General features: G+C 42.0%; 1 protein-coding gene across 1 annotated transcript; it reads left to right on the top strand.

The window, feature by feature from the left end:
- Nucleotides 1-710: 710 nt before the first annotated feature.
- On the top strand, nucleotides 711-11,544 carry LOC137676905 (monocarboxylate transporter 13-like). The gene is made up of 4 exons (XM_068424018.1): nucleotides 711-912; nucleotides 5,832-5,975; nucleotides 8,650-9,456; nucleotides 11,318-11,544. The coding sequence occupies exons 1-4, from the start codon at nucleotides 711-713 to the stop codon at nucleotides 11,542-11,544; spliced, it is 1,380 nt and encodes a 459-aa protein (XP_068280119.1).
- The last annotated feature ends 4,264 nt before the right edge of the window (nucleotides 11,545-15,808 follow it).

Raw genomic sequence — 15,808 nt, 5'->3', positions numbered from 1 at the left:
TTTTAAGCATTTGGTAATCCTCAATAGTTTTGTACATCACAGATTTATCAAACATTTCCATGTAAAGATGTAGTATCTGTAGTATTCTGTGACAGGGAGCTCCAAAGTTTCACAGTGTACAGGTAGTGTTCAGATGTCCAGTACCATTATCTAATACTGCTTCCCTAATATACTCCTCAGAGACCAGAGTAACACCCAGTTTCATGTTGAATACCATTTTTGAGATTACACACATCCCGTTTACACAGGGAGAAGACCTATTGCCACTGGAATTACTAAGAAATCATTGTCATGATTCTGCATTAGAGTATTGCTTACAACAACAGCAAGAGTTAGTATTAAGTTTATGCATTTCCACTCTTCAAAGTTGCCACTTCACATGGGATTTTAGAGACAAAACACAAACAGAAAAAAAGAGGTTTGCAGCATCTCTGGAACTTATGCAATGATTAATAGATGGCATGAAGGTTGAGAGGATTCCATAGCCAATACCTTCAAGTTGAATTCTTTAGTTTTTAAAAGTAATTTTGGTATTTGCCACATGGAAGGTGAAATCTTTGGTAATTACTTTTGTAAGTCATTCCTAGAATCTTTTAATTAATTTCTTTAACACTAGGCCTTCTACTAATTTGCAGATCTGTTAAAAATCATCACCACCGTCACTACCATTCCAGCAAAAGTCCTGAGAGAAGATCTGAGAATTAGAAGAGATGCAGTTCAAAGACAGCAATCCACCCGATGGTGGCTATGGATGGGTTGTGGTAGTGTCAGCCTTCATGGTGATGGGCCTCACTGCTGCTGTCCTCAAGACTTTTTGTCTGTTCTTTGTTGAAATCCAGCAGCACTTTGATGAACTTGCAAGCACCACTTCCTGGATCACATCAGTAACTATTGCTGTCTTTCATTTAGGAGGTAGGTAGAAGTACTCCAGTAGGACTTTGTTTTAGTGTCTTAGCTACTCAAGAAATTTTGAAGAGCTTCCTTAAAAGCTCCCACAAAATGAAAACATGTAAGGACAATATTTCCTTCTGCTGTCTCTACAGAAAGTTGGCATTTGTTTCCTCTCATAAAAATGTATCCATGCCTCAGACATGGAATGGGTTAATGAGGACCATTTTCATTTAGCCTGCACCCAGGGCTAAACAATAGCAGTTTTTCCTCTCACCCAATGTCCCTTTCCTAGCTGAGGAAGCAAATTGGGAAAAAGAGGGAGACCTGTGGGTTAAAATCAAAGATATTTAATAAAATAAAGAAACCATTATCAACAATAACACAAAACACACAAAAGTATACTTAGCTACAGAGTCACAGCATGTCATTCCAGGAATGCCAATCATTGGCAGTGAGAAAAAGGGAGGCTAGAAGAGAGGAGAGCAAAACCAGGCTGACCCCTCCCCAGCAAGCCCTCCCTTTTATAGTGAACATGATGTTAATGATATAGAATACACCTGTGGGCCAGCCTGGGTCAGCTGCCCTGCATTTAACTGCTAAGGGCCTTGATCACCATGGCTGGCCACAAACTGAAACAAAATCCCAATGAAACCAGGACAAGGACTCTGTACATACACAGGAATCTGGCTGCCTTAAAGAACTTCATGTACCTGGACTCATGATTCAGTTCTCCTACAGGCTTTGAATCAAACTCATTGGAGATAATCCCAAGAACTGCAGAGCTTGTTGGCTCAACCTCTTAAGGCAGTTTGTGCAAGTTCACTATCTCACAGTGACTGTCACTTTTTCAAAGTACTTTAAGATATAAGGACTGGGGTACATAAAGCATAGTATTGCTAGCCAGCGGAGGGAGGAGATTGTCCCGCTCTGCTCTGTACTGGTGCAGCCTCACCTTGAGTACTGTGTGCAGTTTTGGGCGCCACAGTATAAAAAGGATATGAAGATACTAGAGAGTGTCCAGAAGAGAGCCACAAAGATGGTGAAGAGTTTAGAGAAGCTGTACAAGGAGCAGCTGAAGTCACTGGGTCTGTTCAGCTTGGAGAAGAGAAGACTGAGGGGAGACCTCATTGCGGTCTACAACTTCCTCACAAGGGGAAGTAGAGGAGTAAGCGTTGACCTCTTCACCCTGGTGACCAGTGACAGAACTCGAGGGAATGGCAGGAAGATATGCCAGGGGAGATTTAGGTTGGATATTAGGAAAAGGTTCTTCACCCAGAGGGTGGTGGAGCACTGGAACAGGCTCCCCAGGGAAGCAGTCATGGCACCAGGCCTGACAGCATTCAAGAAGCATTTGGATAATGCCCTCAGACACGTGGTGTGAATTCTGGGGTTGTCCTATGCTGGGACAGGAGTTGGACTTGATGATCCTCGAAGGTCCCTTCCAACTCAGGACATTCTATGATTCCATGACCGTGACCCTGCCTAGCAGACAAGCCATCTGCTGCCAAAATGGTGACTCTCAGTCCTGCCTTCCCTCCATTTTTCCTTTTTATCTTCACCAACATCCCCCTTCTTTCCATGTATTGCCAGTCCTGGCTCTCCTTTTCCCACCTTAGAATGATTCCAAGTCATTGATCTAACAGAAAGCTCACGGAATTAAAAAATAAAAAGAAAGCTGTTCACTCATAGAGAGCATAAGGAAGACAAGACAACACAAACAGAGAGTAACGGGAGAGTGAACTATCACAGTCAAAGGCAATGAGCTATGGGATCAAGTCAAATACCACACCTCACCAAACGAAGGAGGGAAAAATATCAAACATACTGCATTTGACTCTTAACTTAGTGGTTTGCAGACTCCTTTGTGTCCGTGTAAACTGGGTGATCCTTCACCATTGTGATGAGGATTTCAACATGCAGGCAGGAACTGTACAGAATTAGTGAAGTCTAGTCTACATATTCTCATATACATACATAGTTGCAGTAGGTAAGTATCCTTACGTAATAAATGCTATCATAATTTTGTTTGTGAAGACGCTTCATTATATAAACACTATATAATTATATGCATCCTACTCCGTGCACACCTATCGGTATTATTGTTTGTAATTGCAATACTTCCAAAGATCATGAGCAACTGATCTTTGAAAGGTTATTCAGAAGACCAAAAGAGTAACTCAAAGTCAAAGTAAAAAGATAAAGCAAATCATGGGTTGAAAAGATTTATCAGTGCCGTAAACTGCTATCCTTGTGCTTGATTTGCAGTCTTAGAACTTCTTTCATTCTGACAGAAATAATTAATTGTAAAATCAATGAAAAACATGCTTTTCCACCTATTTCATGGACTGCAGAAATGAATAAATGGGAATCTATCAATGTGGTTTACAAATTAGACTTATCACTGACCTATTGTGATACTATTTTGTCATTCAGGTACGTGAACTAAATGAGAAAAGAAAAGCCAACATAGGAGGATAAAAGAACTCAAAGTCCAGTGTTAGTTTTTCGTTTGATTGGGTTTTCTTAATATATATTTACATTATATAAGCGTGTATCAAGGATAGAGCATATTAAACAATAATATCCAGTATAAACCAGCAAAGCTGTATTTGCTTAACTAGGTGTGAGGCTGGCCTACTTCAAAGAAAGCAACTATAATTTTCAGCAGAAATTGTTGAAATCCTATGCAAATAATCCTCTTTCAGTGACTGCAGCTTGATGGCCAAACGTTCCAAAACCCTTCTGTTCATAATGTCTCGGGTCACTAGATCATTTTCCTTATCTTCTCCTGCCTTGGCTTCATTTATAGTGACCAGAAGACTTTCTGCTGAAGATCATCTGAGCCTCCAGTTCCTTAAGCATCTTTCCTGGCCTGGCTTAGTCTTTCTTAATGTGTTCCTCTGGGAAACCTTCAGTGTCATTTGGCTCAGTAAGAAGGATAATCAGTGAATGATTAATTTTTACCATTTGGATGATTTCAACAGCAGCTCTGTATCTTGTGTGGAAGGAAAGCCCGTGCTTCTACTTTTGGGGTTTGCACCTGCAACAGGCTGTTCAATTTACCACAGCAAGGATGCTTCCCATCACACACACATAGGCCTTCTCTTGGTACTGATGTACATCTCCCATCACCTTTCTCTTTGCACTGTGATTATCATCCCTTTCCATTGTTTGTAACTTTTCTGTGTATTGCCCTTTATCCTTTCAGACTCTGGACGCTGGCTATCTTCTCCATTTCCAGTTCTGTGGCTAGCCTATTTCTTCCTCCTGCTACCCCTTGTTCAATTTCTGTCAATTTCTTCTCCTCATTCTCTATTTAAAAAAATTGCTTTTCGGTAGTATTTCTGCTTGAGCTGCAGATCCTTCTCTTGTCATTAAGCACTCCATAGTTCTCTCCTGTTATCCTGAGTCTACTTTTCTCTTCTTTTGTTAATATATGTATGATTCCCCAACTTTATATGCTTTATCCTGTCTCATCACTTCCACTTCATCTTACACACCATGACTGAATTCCAGTATCTTTTTTACATGCTTGTCAAATCATTGTATTTCTGCTGTCAATGCTGATGAGACTTTTGGGGTTTGTATAACTTCTGCCAGCTACCTGCTGTCAGACAATGTATGTCCTGCAGATTTTGCAGGCATTAATATCTCTCTGCCAGGTTCATTTCACTTGTCCTAGCACCCAAATTCTCTTCATTCTTGCCTTAACACAGGTGAATGTACAGGTGCACATACAACAACCTGCCCCTACAGAATACTATAAAACCTCTGTTGCTGACTGCCCTTTCCTCATTGTCTCTCCACTTATTTCAGTTAATAAGGTCCTTGTTAACCGAATTTCATTTTATCCCCGAACTCCAATTTCCAGAATGTTAATAAATTGCAGGGACCTCAGTCCCTGTTTGCACTAGGAAACCCCACCGAGAACTGCTCGTGTCAGATGTCACTTGGGATCCCTCTAGTGGCCATGGTTATTTAAAATAAATCATACTTGCGCTTTGAAACTATCATAGAATCATAGAATTGTTTTGCTTGGAAAAGACCTTTAAGATCATCAAGTCCAACTTAACCTAGCGGCTACCATCCCCACACAACAGGAAGTGATTTCCCATGACAGGTATGGCCTTGATCTTAAGGCCGTGGTGCTGATGGAAAAACAGCCAGGCAGTATAGCTGATCCTTAATTAAGCAAAAATATCTCTAAAATTTCAGGTGCTTCCAGACAGTGACTCGAGACCACTGCTTTGGTTTTTGGAATTGCTGCACCAAGTCAGATCTGTACTTGGTGCAGCTTTGTCCTCATGTGTTGAAGTGTTCCTGCAGTCTGCTGAGAGAAACTGTACCACTGAAATAAAAATTTAAGAAATGAATTGCAAATTTTCTGGAAGAGTATTCCCTCAAAATAAACCTCGAATTTTGGTCCTCTTAAAACATTTGCAATTCCATGAACAAATGATTTTGCAACGCTCTAGAAGATAAAGATTAGTTTTCTGCATAAATTTTTCATGCCAGCCATATCAATAATACACTCTCAATAATACAATTTTTATAGATTAACCTAGAGATTCTATGGCTAGGGTTTCACTTTCTGCTGAAACACTACACGAATTTCTGTCATGTTGCTGGTTGTATCCTTACATGGAACTCAGTAGAACTGTTCTGCAAGAAAGGTACTGAAATGCCCGTTCCCTTTAAAAAAGTCCACATATTTTGAAAATATTTTAAAATCTGTGCCCCAGGGACAGTCATTTCCCTATCAGCAAGCATACAATTTTAAAATCCTGACTGCTCCCTCCTGTCCAGCAGAATTCAGGCTGTTTGAAACAAGCATTATAAGGGTATTTCTCCTCCAAATGCTTTATTTGATCATTCAGTCCTGTTGGTCAGCTTAATGTTCCTAATATGTTTATCTTTCTCCTATTTTGCTGCTGATCCAGCCCCTGTTGCCAGCACACTATGTGTACGATACACTCATCGGGCTATTGTGATCACTGGAGGACTCCTGGCTTTTTCAGGAATGGCACTGGGATTTCTTGGGCTCAACATGGTCTGGATGTATGGAACCGTTGGCTTCCTACAGGGTATGACTTTATGGCTTCATGGATTTCTTTCACCAGCAACTCAGAGCCCTTATTTGAGGCTGCTAATGGTCAGAGTTTTCAAATCTGATTTCTGTTTTGATTTTATGAGCAACTAGAACCAGCAACCCTCTTTAAAGGTAATTTCCCTCTTGTCCCACTCTGGAAGTAAGACTTTGTGCTAGAAACCTGCAATGACAAAGAAGGCGAATAATTAGATGCTAGTAATTTTCACCTGCAAATTACATGCAACCAGAAAATGAAAAGTGTTTTATTTTTTTTTACATAGAGCCAAGAGCTCTATGAAACTTTAAAGAACCTAAAGGGTGCTGAAGTACAAGGACATAGAGAGCCTACGTTTTGTACTGTCTGTCAAATAATCTTGTGTTTTGAACACAGTCCCAGGCTCTCAGTTGATTCAAATCCTTTCCCTTACTCCAGGTGAAAACAGGCAAGAAAGTTGTCTCCAGCAGCTAGCAGATTTTCCTGGAACAGGAAGCGAAGCTGGCAGGGAATAAAATAACCATTCCCAGTTCCATGCTGGATGCCCGAGAAAAATGTCTGGAATTTGAGCCCTTTGGCAGCCCTGGCTGCCAAATAGTTTCTAGGGAGCCATTAAAATCACTGTAAGTTAGAGCAGGTTTCAAGCCTGCTCAGAGCAGTCAGGCAAGAAAATGAAGAGCAAATAGAGGTGATACAGAATCACAGAATCACAGAATCACAGAATGTTAGGGATTGGAAGGGACCTCGAAAGATCATCTAGTCCAATCCCCCTGCCAGAGCAGGATTGCCTAGACCATATCACACAGAACGCGTCCAGGCGGGTTTTGAATGTCTCCAGAGAAGGAGACTCCACAACCTCTCTGGGCAGCCTGTTCCAGTGTTCAGTCACCCTTACAGTAAAGAAGTTTTTCCTCAAATTTAAGTGGAACCTCCTGTGCTCCAGCTTGCACCCATTGCCCCTTGTCCTGTCAAGGGATGTCACTGAGAAGAGCCTGGCTCCATCCTCTTGACACTTGCCCTTTACATATTTATAAACATTAATGAGGTCACCCCTCAGTCTCCTCTTCTCCAAGCTAAAGAGACCCAGCTCCCTCAGCCTCTCCTCATAAGGGAGATGTTCCACTCCCTTAATCATCTTCGTGGCTCTGCGCTGGACTCTCTCTAGCAGTTCCCTGTCCTTCTTGAACTGAGGGGCCCAGAACTGGACACAATACTCCAGATGCGGCCTCACCAGGGCAGAGTAGAGGGGGAGGAGAACCTCTCTCGACCTGCTGACCACACCCCTTCTAATACACCCCAGGATGCCATTGGCCTTCTTGGCCACAAGGGCACACTGCTGGCTCATGGTCATCCTGCTGTCCACTAGGACCCCCAGGTCCCTTTCCCCTACGCTGGTCTCCAACAGCTCTGTCCCCAACTTGTACTGGTACATGGGGTTGTTCTTGCCCAGATGCAAGACTCTACACTTGCCCTTGTTATATTTCATTAAATTTCTCCCCGCCCAACTCTCCAGCCTGTCCAGGTCTCTCTGAATGGCTGCACAGCCTTCCGGCATCTCAGCCACTCCTCCCAGTTTTGTGTCATCAGCGAACTTGCTGACAGCGCACTCTAATCCCTCATCCAAGTCATTAATGAATATATTGAATAGAACTGGTCCCAGAACCGACCCTTGCGGAACTCCGCTAGACACAGACCTCCCACTGGACTCTGTCCCGCTGACCACTACTCTCTGGCTTCTTTCCTTCAGCCAGTTTACAATCCACCTCACTACCCGATCATCCAGACCACACTTCCGCAGTTTAGCTGTGAGGATGCTGTGGGAGACCGTGTCAAACGCTTTACTGAAATCGAGATAGACCACATCCACAGCTTTACCATCATCTATCCACCGGGTAACATCCTCATAAAAGGCTATCAAGTTGGTTGAGCAAGACTTCCCGTTGGTGAAGCCATGCTGAGTGCCCCTAATGATCCCCCTATCCTTGATGTGCCTAGAGACAGCACCAAGAACAAGTTGTTCCATCACCTTTCCAGGGATGGAGGTGAGGCTGACCGGTCTATAGTTACCCGGGTCCTCCTTCCTGCCCTTTTTGAAGACTGGAGTGACATTCGCTTTCCTCCAGTCCTCAGGCACCTCTCCTGTTGCCCATGACTTAGCAAAGATGATGGAGAGTGGCCTAGCAATGACTTCCGCCAGCTCATACACCTGCTTCCTTCACGTCGTCCCTCACTTTCTACCCTGAACACAGCTCAGCTTGACCTGGCAATCTGATTTAGTACCAGCCTTAATTAGGACAGCATGGACACTCTGAGATCTGTCTAGTTTCAGCTACACGGCCATGTGATTTCTCACCCAGTGGCAAACTTGTCAAACCATTTTTTTTTTTTTTTTTAGCACAGTGAGAATATAATAATGTGTACTTCATACTTCATACTTCATACTTCTGCTTTTTGGCTGGAACGTACAGCTTATTCTTACGGAACATATGCCACAAATACAGTCTTATACTGTACAGCTGAGCTCATGCTTCTGCTAGCATGAGAAAAAACAAAAACGTTTTTCTTTTACCAGTTTTTAGATTTGCAAATTTAGGAGCACTGACTGCTTTAATTTCCACCTTCACAAAATACTCAATAGTTTCTAATTGGTGCTATTTGTATTGGTGTTTTTCAGGATTTGGGATTTCCTTTTCATGGACACCAGCCATTAGCATTGTCAGCCATTATTTCTCCAAGAAAAGAGCTTTCGCCAATGCTATTGCCAGTGTTGGAGAATGTGCCTTTGCATTCACGTTTGGGCCATTTTTCCAGTGGTTGATTAGTCAATATGGATGGAAAGGTGCCCTCTTGATCATAGGTGGCATCCAACTCAATATTTGTGTCTGTGGAGTACTGATGCGACCCCTGGCAAGCAGCTGCCTCCTTGATGCTAGCCATTCTGAAACTGAGACACCACCTGGCAATGGTGCGTCTAGAATAGACAAAGAAGATAAGTCTCCCATCACACACAAAGCCTTCAACTGGATGCTTGTGAGGCGACCGGAGTTTGTACTTTATGCCATTTTTGGCATATTAGCTGCTATGAGTTTTTTTGTTCCTCCGTTATTTTTAGTTCCACTGAGTTACAGTCTGGGAACAGATGAATCGTGGACTGCATCCCTGCTATCCATTTTGGCTATAGTGGACTTTGCAGGCAGACTGCTATGTGGCTGGTATGCCAATCTCCACATTACCAAAACTGTTCATTTGCTGACAATGACAATTACACTGATCAGTACTTCCCTGATGCTGTTGCCGCTGGCTAACAATTACCTGTCATTGGCAATATTCACTGGCTTCTATGGATTCTTCTTTGGTACGACAGTTGCCGTTCACATTACAGCGCTAGCAGATGTTGTAGGCATGCCAGATTTTGACAGTGCTCTAGGGCTTTTCATGCTCATTCGAAGCACTGGAGGTTTTGTGGGGCCTCCTCTTGCTGGTAAGTTAAGATGATACTCTGCCAAATACAGTTTACAAGAAGAAAGGTGAATGGTAACCCAAACAGAAAAAAAATCTGTGTCTAGGCCCAGATTTCCCCTTTTTTTTAGCTCAGGGGTATCTGCACCCAGAATTATATGAAAACAAAGAGTCAGTTTCAGTCAATTCCTCTCCAAAATACCTTGCTCCCTCTCTTCTCTGTGGTTTTAGAGATACCTGTTCAACATGAAAGCAGGGAAGAACGGCAGGGTTTGAATGGTGGTGTTCTTGATTCCTGAATCCCGCAGAATCCCACTTGATGGACTCCCATTGTCTTGCTATGAAAGTGTACCTTTGGGACAAGCAGCAGGTCCATACTTTCAGAGAAGAAACTGAAATTTGAGACTAGTGATGTTGCATAAATGCTGGTATTGTTGGGAGAGTTTCTACAGAAGTTGAACAGCTTGAAACATTAGGCTATATGAACCTCAAGGAAATATTCACAGAGATGCCTGCTGTTTTCAGACAGCATTTGAGCTAACCAATATAACAAATGGGGAGACAGCACATAAAAACAGTGGGAAGAGAGAGCAGACAACAAGAGAGCACATGGATTTATGGGCTGGCAATGAGACAAAGTCATCTTGGAAAAATGCAAGACAAACAAGCTGCAAGCTGTAGGGATTTTACAAAGTAATATGGCAGAAAAATGCCCAATGTGACTTGTAAAATGCAAATCTGAGTCCTCATCAAAAGACCACTGCTCATGCACTACAGTGACTTTTGTGGTAATGACACCACTAAAAGGTTGCAAATGGGTCAGACTGAGCACTGGAACATTTTAATTAATTTTTGAAAAAATCTAAAAGCCAGGAAGATTTATAGAGAATTTGCGACAGAACAGTATCTCAAGTATGTTGGGAAGATCTGAATAAAATACAAAGATAATATGTAGTTATCAGGACAGTTATGTAGTGGCTGGTCACTAGTACTTATTACCTGGGGGGTTAGTGTGACCCCTTTGTGTATATACAGTAAGGTAAAAAGAAGATATGGAAGAGGAGGGAACGCTAAGTGCTTCTTGAGCTCTCCTTGCCTACTCTAAGAGTAAAATCTAAAAGATTTGGATTCAGACTTCCTTTGCCTAACAGCACTGATATTATATTGGAACAAGGGCTAGGGAGTACGCTAAATACGGACAAACTTTCCAGTGGGAGACCAAGCAAGCAACACTCATCAGCCCACAAATGAACCTGCCATCAATCCCACAGAGCAGCCAATACTACCATGTATACTACTGCAGTACTACTACTATACTACTGTTTTTTTTAGTACAGTACACGATGGCATTAGGTCTTTTGTTTGGCGTAAAGCTACCTAAAACCCGGGGTCTTTTCTGTTCTTAATATCTGTGACTCTTTGTAAAATGATGTACAGCAAAGCCCATAACACTGCAGGTAACCTCTCCAACCGTGTCTCCAGCAGAGGCCTCTCCTTTCATTCTTTAAACTGTCTCATACTGTACAGCTATGGTCCAAATTACAGCAACTGATTACAGCTACACAACAGAACATGGGACTACTCAGACACAAAGATGCATGATTTGGGTTTTTTCCTGCCATTACCTTCATTGTCTGCCATGTTATAGATTGGAAAGTGCTTCAAACTGTACAGCATTTTGTTCTACTAGCGATTCACATATGCACAGTAAATGAGATGTGAATTGTGTTTCAGATTTTAAAATGCTATAATGAGGTGGTGTTCCACACACATGATGTAAAAATCTGCAAGACAGGTATGCAGAGGGTATGTTCACACTGCTGAGCTAGTTCACATTAGCCTGTTTTCCATCAATCACGTTGCTGTCATTTGTTTCTCTCCAGGTCTGATCATGGACATGGCTGGAGATTACAGAGCAAGCTTCTACATGGCAGGGACCACTCTTGTCCTATCAGCTGGATTTTTAGTTACTTTAGATCAAATCCAACAGAGAAAAGAAAAGGGAAGCCAGACTAGTACTAAACCAGAAAAGTCAACATTACTCTACCCTTTCCTCCACCTCCTGAAACTTCAAAACAGAAGGTATCAAGAACATGATGTAGTGGTATGAATACATTGAACTTCTTCCAGCATTTCAGGATATATGGAAGTGTTTTATTTTCTCCAAACTCAATATCAGTAGGATTTATAAAATGCTGGAAGTTTTGGATAGGAATGTTTGAAACTGAGGAAGAAAGTAGTAAGTTTACAGGCAAAACATACCAGTAAACATTGTTGTATTATTTTGATGTTGAAGTTGCATTTTGACTATATGAGTCTGCAACACAGTCCCACAGGGCCATGAAAAGCAAACTAGGGAAACTATGGTCTAAATGAAATTACCGTGAAGCATGTATGCAGCAGATAGAAACCCTCCCCCAAATACAGACTGCAGCCATCACTATCAAACAGGAAGAGGCATCAGCTCACAGATGTTTAGCTTGGGGAAGTAGTGTTCAGTGTTTTCAGTAAGCAAGTTGGATGTGAAAGGAAGAGGACATGAATATAGTTTTGAGCTAAATAGCTTGCAGGTAGTCTAAAGAGCAGGGCTAGAATCTGATAAATAAATAAACAAATCTGATAAATGGGGAAAGTTACAAGAATAATGGAATGCAGTAGAGATAAATGCAGTCCTAAATATCCGAAGTGAAAAAGCAAAATACACACACATAAAATGGGGAAGGATTGAAGAATAACAGAGGATGACCTAAGGTTACAGTGGACTTCAAACCAAGTAAGAATTCCAAATGCAACCCTATATTAAAAATAGTAAATGTCTTTCTGTGCTATGGTAAGATAGAGGAGATAATGATGCTTGCAGGCCTTTAACTGGAAGAGGTACATAAGTTGCAAAGAATTAAGTGGAACAAGAATGAGAAAGGTTAAGAAAATACAGCATAAAGAAAAAGTGTGAGTAATAAAGTTTGTCTGGTTAGAAGACAAAAGGTTGTACAGAGCATAAGAACAGCCTTCCAATGTATAATAGCTTGAGAAGAAGAAGACACAATTAATTCCTTTCCTTGTTAAGGCAATTAGTAATTGATATAATTTACAGCAAGGCAGTTATGTAATGGCGGAAAATACTTCATTGTAGGCTGTTAAGCACAGAAACAGATTATAGGGAGAATATGGAAACACAGAGATATCAAAGAATAGCTAAGATATGAGAAAGAATATATTCAATTGTGCTTCAGAACAACGGGATGAACTAGATGACTTCCTGAGAGCCTCTTTAGTCCCACATTTCACCTATCCTGAGGCTCTTTGAGCAAATATTCGATTTATGAGAATAAAAAGACTAGGTATCCAAATCACTTTTTTTTTCTTAGTCATTTTATTTTATCAGGGGGAAGACAATGTAAAGAAGGGATGAATGGCTGGATCACATTTAAAAAGAAGCAGTAAAAGGAAAAAACATAGCTTTATCTGTGAACCCTAGTTTAACATAAATCACTCATCTAATATAATTATTTATTGTCTCATAAGAATAACAATTATTTCAAAAATTTAACTTAACTTACAAGAAATTAGCTGAATCACTAATAAATCAACAATCTGCGAGGGCTTGATTGCAGAACACAAGTTGGAAGGGACAGACACAACTGGGTGGGCAAAGTCTGAAATTTATGACAAACCATTTTTCAATCATGTGAATTGAAAAACTTAGATTTTTTATAAAGTATTATCCTTCAGTCTTCTGCAGTGTTCCAATATTTAAAATAACACTTAATTTTATAAAATGAAAGGAAGGGGAATTGTTGGGGGCGGGGAGGAATGGAAAGATGGTTAATAGATGCAGTTTCCACATCTCTGACTTTCTGTTAAAATTCTCTGTTTTATTTACAAGCCCTGTCACTGATTTCTGTATTTTGACACGTCCAGACATTTGACACGGGCACTAAAGAAGGCTAGTGGCATCCTGGGCTGCATGAACAGGGTCCCAGACCATAGATCAAGGGAGGTGATTATTCACCTCTTCTCTGCAGTTGTGCATACATTTTTGGGGCACCAAGTCTGGAAAAGAAGTTGATAAACATGACTGAGTTCAGCAGAGGGCCACTGAGAGGCTGCAGGACCCAGGCTGGTTCAGCCAGGAGGAGGGGAGGCTTTGGGGGCACCCAACAGCATCCCCGGCACTGATGGGAGGGATGGAGGAGATACAGTGGGGCTCCTCACGGCAGTGCATGGCAGGAGGGCGAGAGGCAGAGGCACAAGCTGAAACATGAGCGGGTCAGGCTGGAGCCACGAGGAGAGCCCAAGGAGGCCAGGCTGACTCCATCTTTGGGGGTTTCATGCCCTGACTGGGTAAAGGCCTGAGCAGCCTCGTCTGAACCCAGAAAATGGCTCTGCTCTGGGCAGAGGCTGAGGCTGGAGACCTCCCCAGGTGTCCACCAGTCTGAACAGGATCCTGTGACCCTGTGAAGGGAGAAATGAAAAGTAATTTTTTTTTTTTTTTTTTTTTGCTAAATGCACTGAATTATATCAGTCACCTGGATACTGTCAGCTGATGACTACCAGCTTCCTTCATGTCCTCCCTCACTTTCTACCCTGAACACAGCTCAGCTGGACCTGGCAATCTGATCCTCTAGGAGAGCAATGATATTCCTGATGAATGCACCCAATAGGTAGGTCCTACTGCCAGCATCAAAGGCAGGATTCCTGAAGAATATGAGTTCTTCCATGAGTTAAAGACATGGCACATGCTACTAGTTACGCCCTTCTAGTCTACACCCTTGAAGAAAGTCCTCCATAAATACATTCGCCTGTTTAAGAAGACTAGAGTTCTAAAGAAACACAGGATGTACCAAGTCAGGAGTCACAAGAGATACATCCAGTGTTGCCTACAGGACCATTCTTGCTATTTCTGAAGGCTATTTAGAGTTGGGAACAATGTCATCCTGTATTAGGAACATATACTCAACAGAGCACCTAATCTAATCACAGATGGAGAGCATGCAGCAAGCAAATAAAAATCAATAAAATAGTTCAATAAATATTACTTATCCACCCTGCTAGAATTTGGTTGCCTAAACTCTGAGCTTTGCCAAAGCAGGAGTATCCGAGCTGGGCCACTGTAATTCAGAAGGATAATGGCTGTCCATTTTGAAATGAAAAGGGCAAAATAGTCACAAAAATGGGGAGGATTTTGTTTGCTTATCTGTCTGGTTTTTAACAAGATGTTGAGAAATCCTAAAGTCACCTTGGTACACCTGCCAGACAGGAAGATAGGCCTTATTCCAAAGAGGCACAACAAATTTATGGGGGATAACCATCATGAAGAGGCCAAATGTACCTCTGAAGCTATTAAAGATGAGAAATAGCAGTGAAGATTTATGACCAAAAACTTCCACATCTTGTCCTGTGTTCATGAGATACAGCCAGCCTGGCCCTACCACATAGGGGACTGTCTGCCTCTGTTGCCACTGATGTTGAAGTTACTGTGCTATTTCTCAAGGAATACCAGGTTTTTCTCCTCCACCGCTTATGCATTTCAGGCTGTAAGTGTGCAGGGCAAGACTGAGGGTGATGAGGGATAAAAATAGTACATCCAGGAAGACAGGAAGGCTGAAGCGTCAAGGGCATCAAATGCTGGTTAATAGCACCAGCAGAGAGCTACGTGTTGAGGAGATTTGCGACAACTGATCCCAAGGAACTGTATAGTGCTTCTAAGGGAATGAATAGCTGAGCTCAAAGTCGGTAATGGATGGTGAAGGATGTATTATAGCAGTTTTTCCACAGACACTTGCCTGAACAGAGCAGAGGAGGACTCGAAGGGCTAGTGCTGAAGGTGGTGGGCCTAATGGCTGACAATGTGTTCTGTAGAAGATGAGAATACATGAACAGCAGTGTGGATTCAGACCAAAGGTCTGTCTAGCCCATGATCTTTGCTTTGACGGTTGCCAACAAAGGATTTCTGAAGGAGAGATAAGAACAGGACAAGCACATAGGACTTCTCCCCAGGACACTCTCCAAGCCTCCAACAAGCCGCGTTTTACAGATTTCCCGAGGCAAAATTGGGACCAGTTATTTAATAGCCACTGATGGAGTCTTCTCCCATTCATTAGTTCCACTTGTTTTTTGAACCTCTGTAAACTTTCAGCATCCACAGCAGTTCCTGCAGCAAGGAACTGTACAGGCTAATTGTGCATTGTATGAAGAGCACTTCTTTTGGTCCTTTTGAACCTGGCTACTACTAGTTGCTTCATGCAATGTCCCGTTGTTTTCATATTGAAAGCGACTAACAGTCAATCCCTATTCATGACTCTCTATATCTACTTCATAACACCCTTTGGCCGCCTCTTTTCCAGCCAGAAGGGTATTAGTCCAGTTAGTTG

Source organism: Nyctibius grandis, chromosome Z, assembly GCF_013368605.1.
Source record: "Nyctibius grandis isolate bNycGra1 chromosome Z, bNycGra1.pri, whole genome shotgun sequence".
Taxonomy (NCBI): Eukaryota; Metazoa; Chordata; class Aves; order Nyctibiiformes; family Nyctibiidae; genus Nyctibius; species Nyctibius grandis.
Note: the sequence above shows the minus strand (reverse complement) of the source record. Positions and strands in the feature narration are given on the sequence as shown.

Coding starts and splice junctions, on each gene's coding strand:
- LOC137676905 (XM_068424018.1), top strand. CDS start 711: ATGCAGTTCAAAGACAGCAATCCACCCGATGGTGGCTATGGATGGGTT. Junction 913..5,831: donor TGCTGTCTTTCATTTAGGAG/GTAGGTAGAAGT, acceptor CTGCTGATCCAG/CCCCTGTTGCCAGCACACTA. Junction 5,976..8,649: donor AACCGTTGGCTTCCTACAGG/GTATGACTTTAT, acceptor GGTGTTTTTCAG/GATTTGGGATTTCCTTTTCA.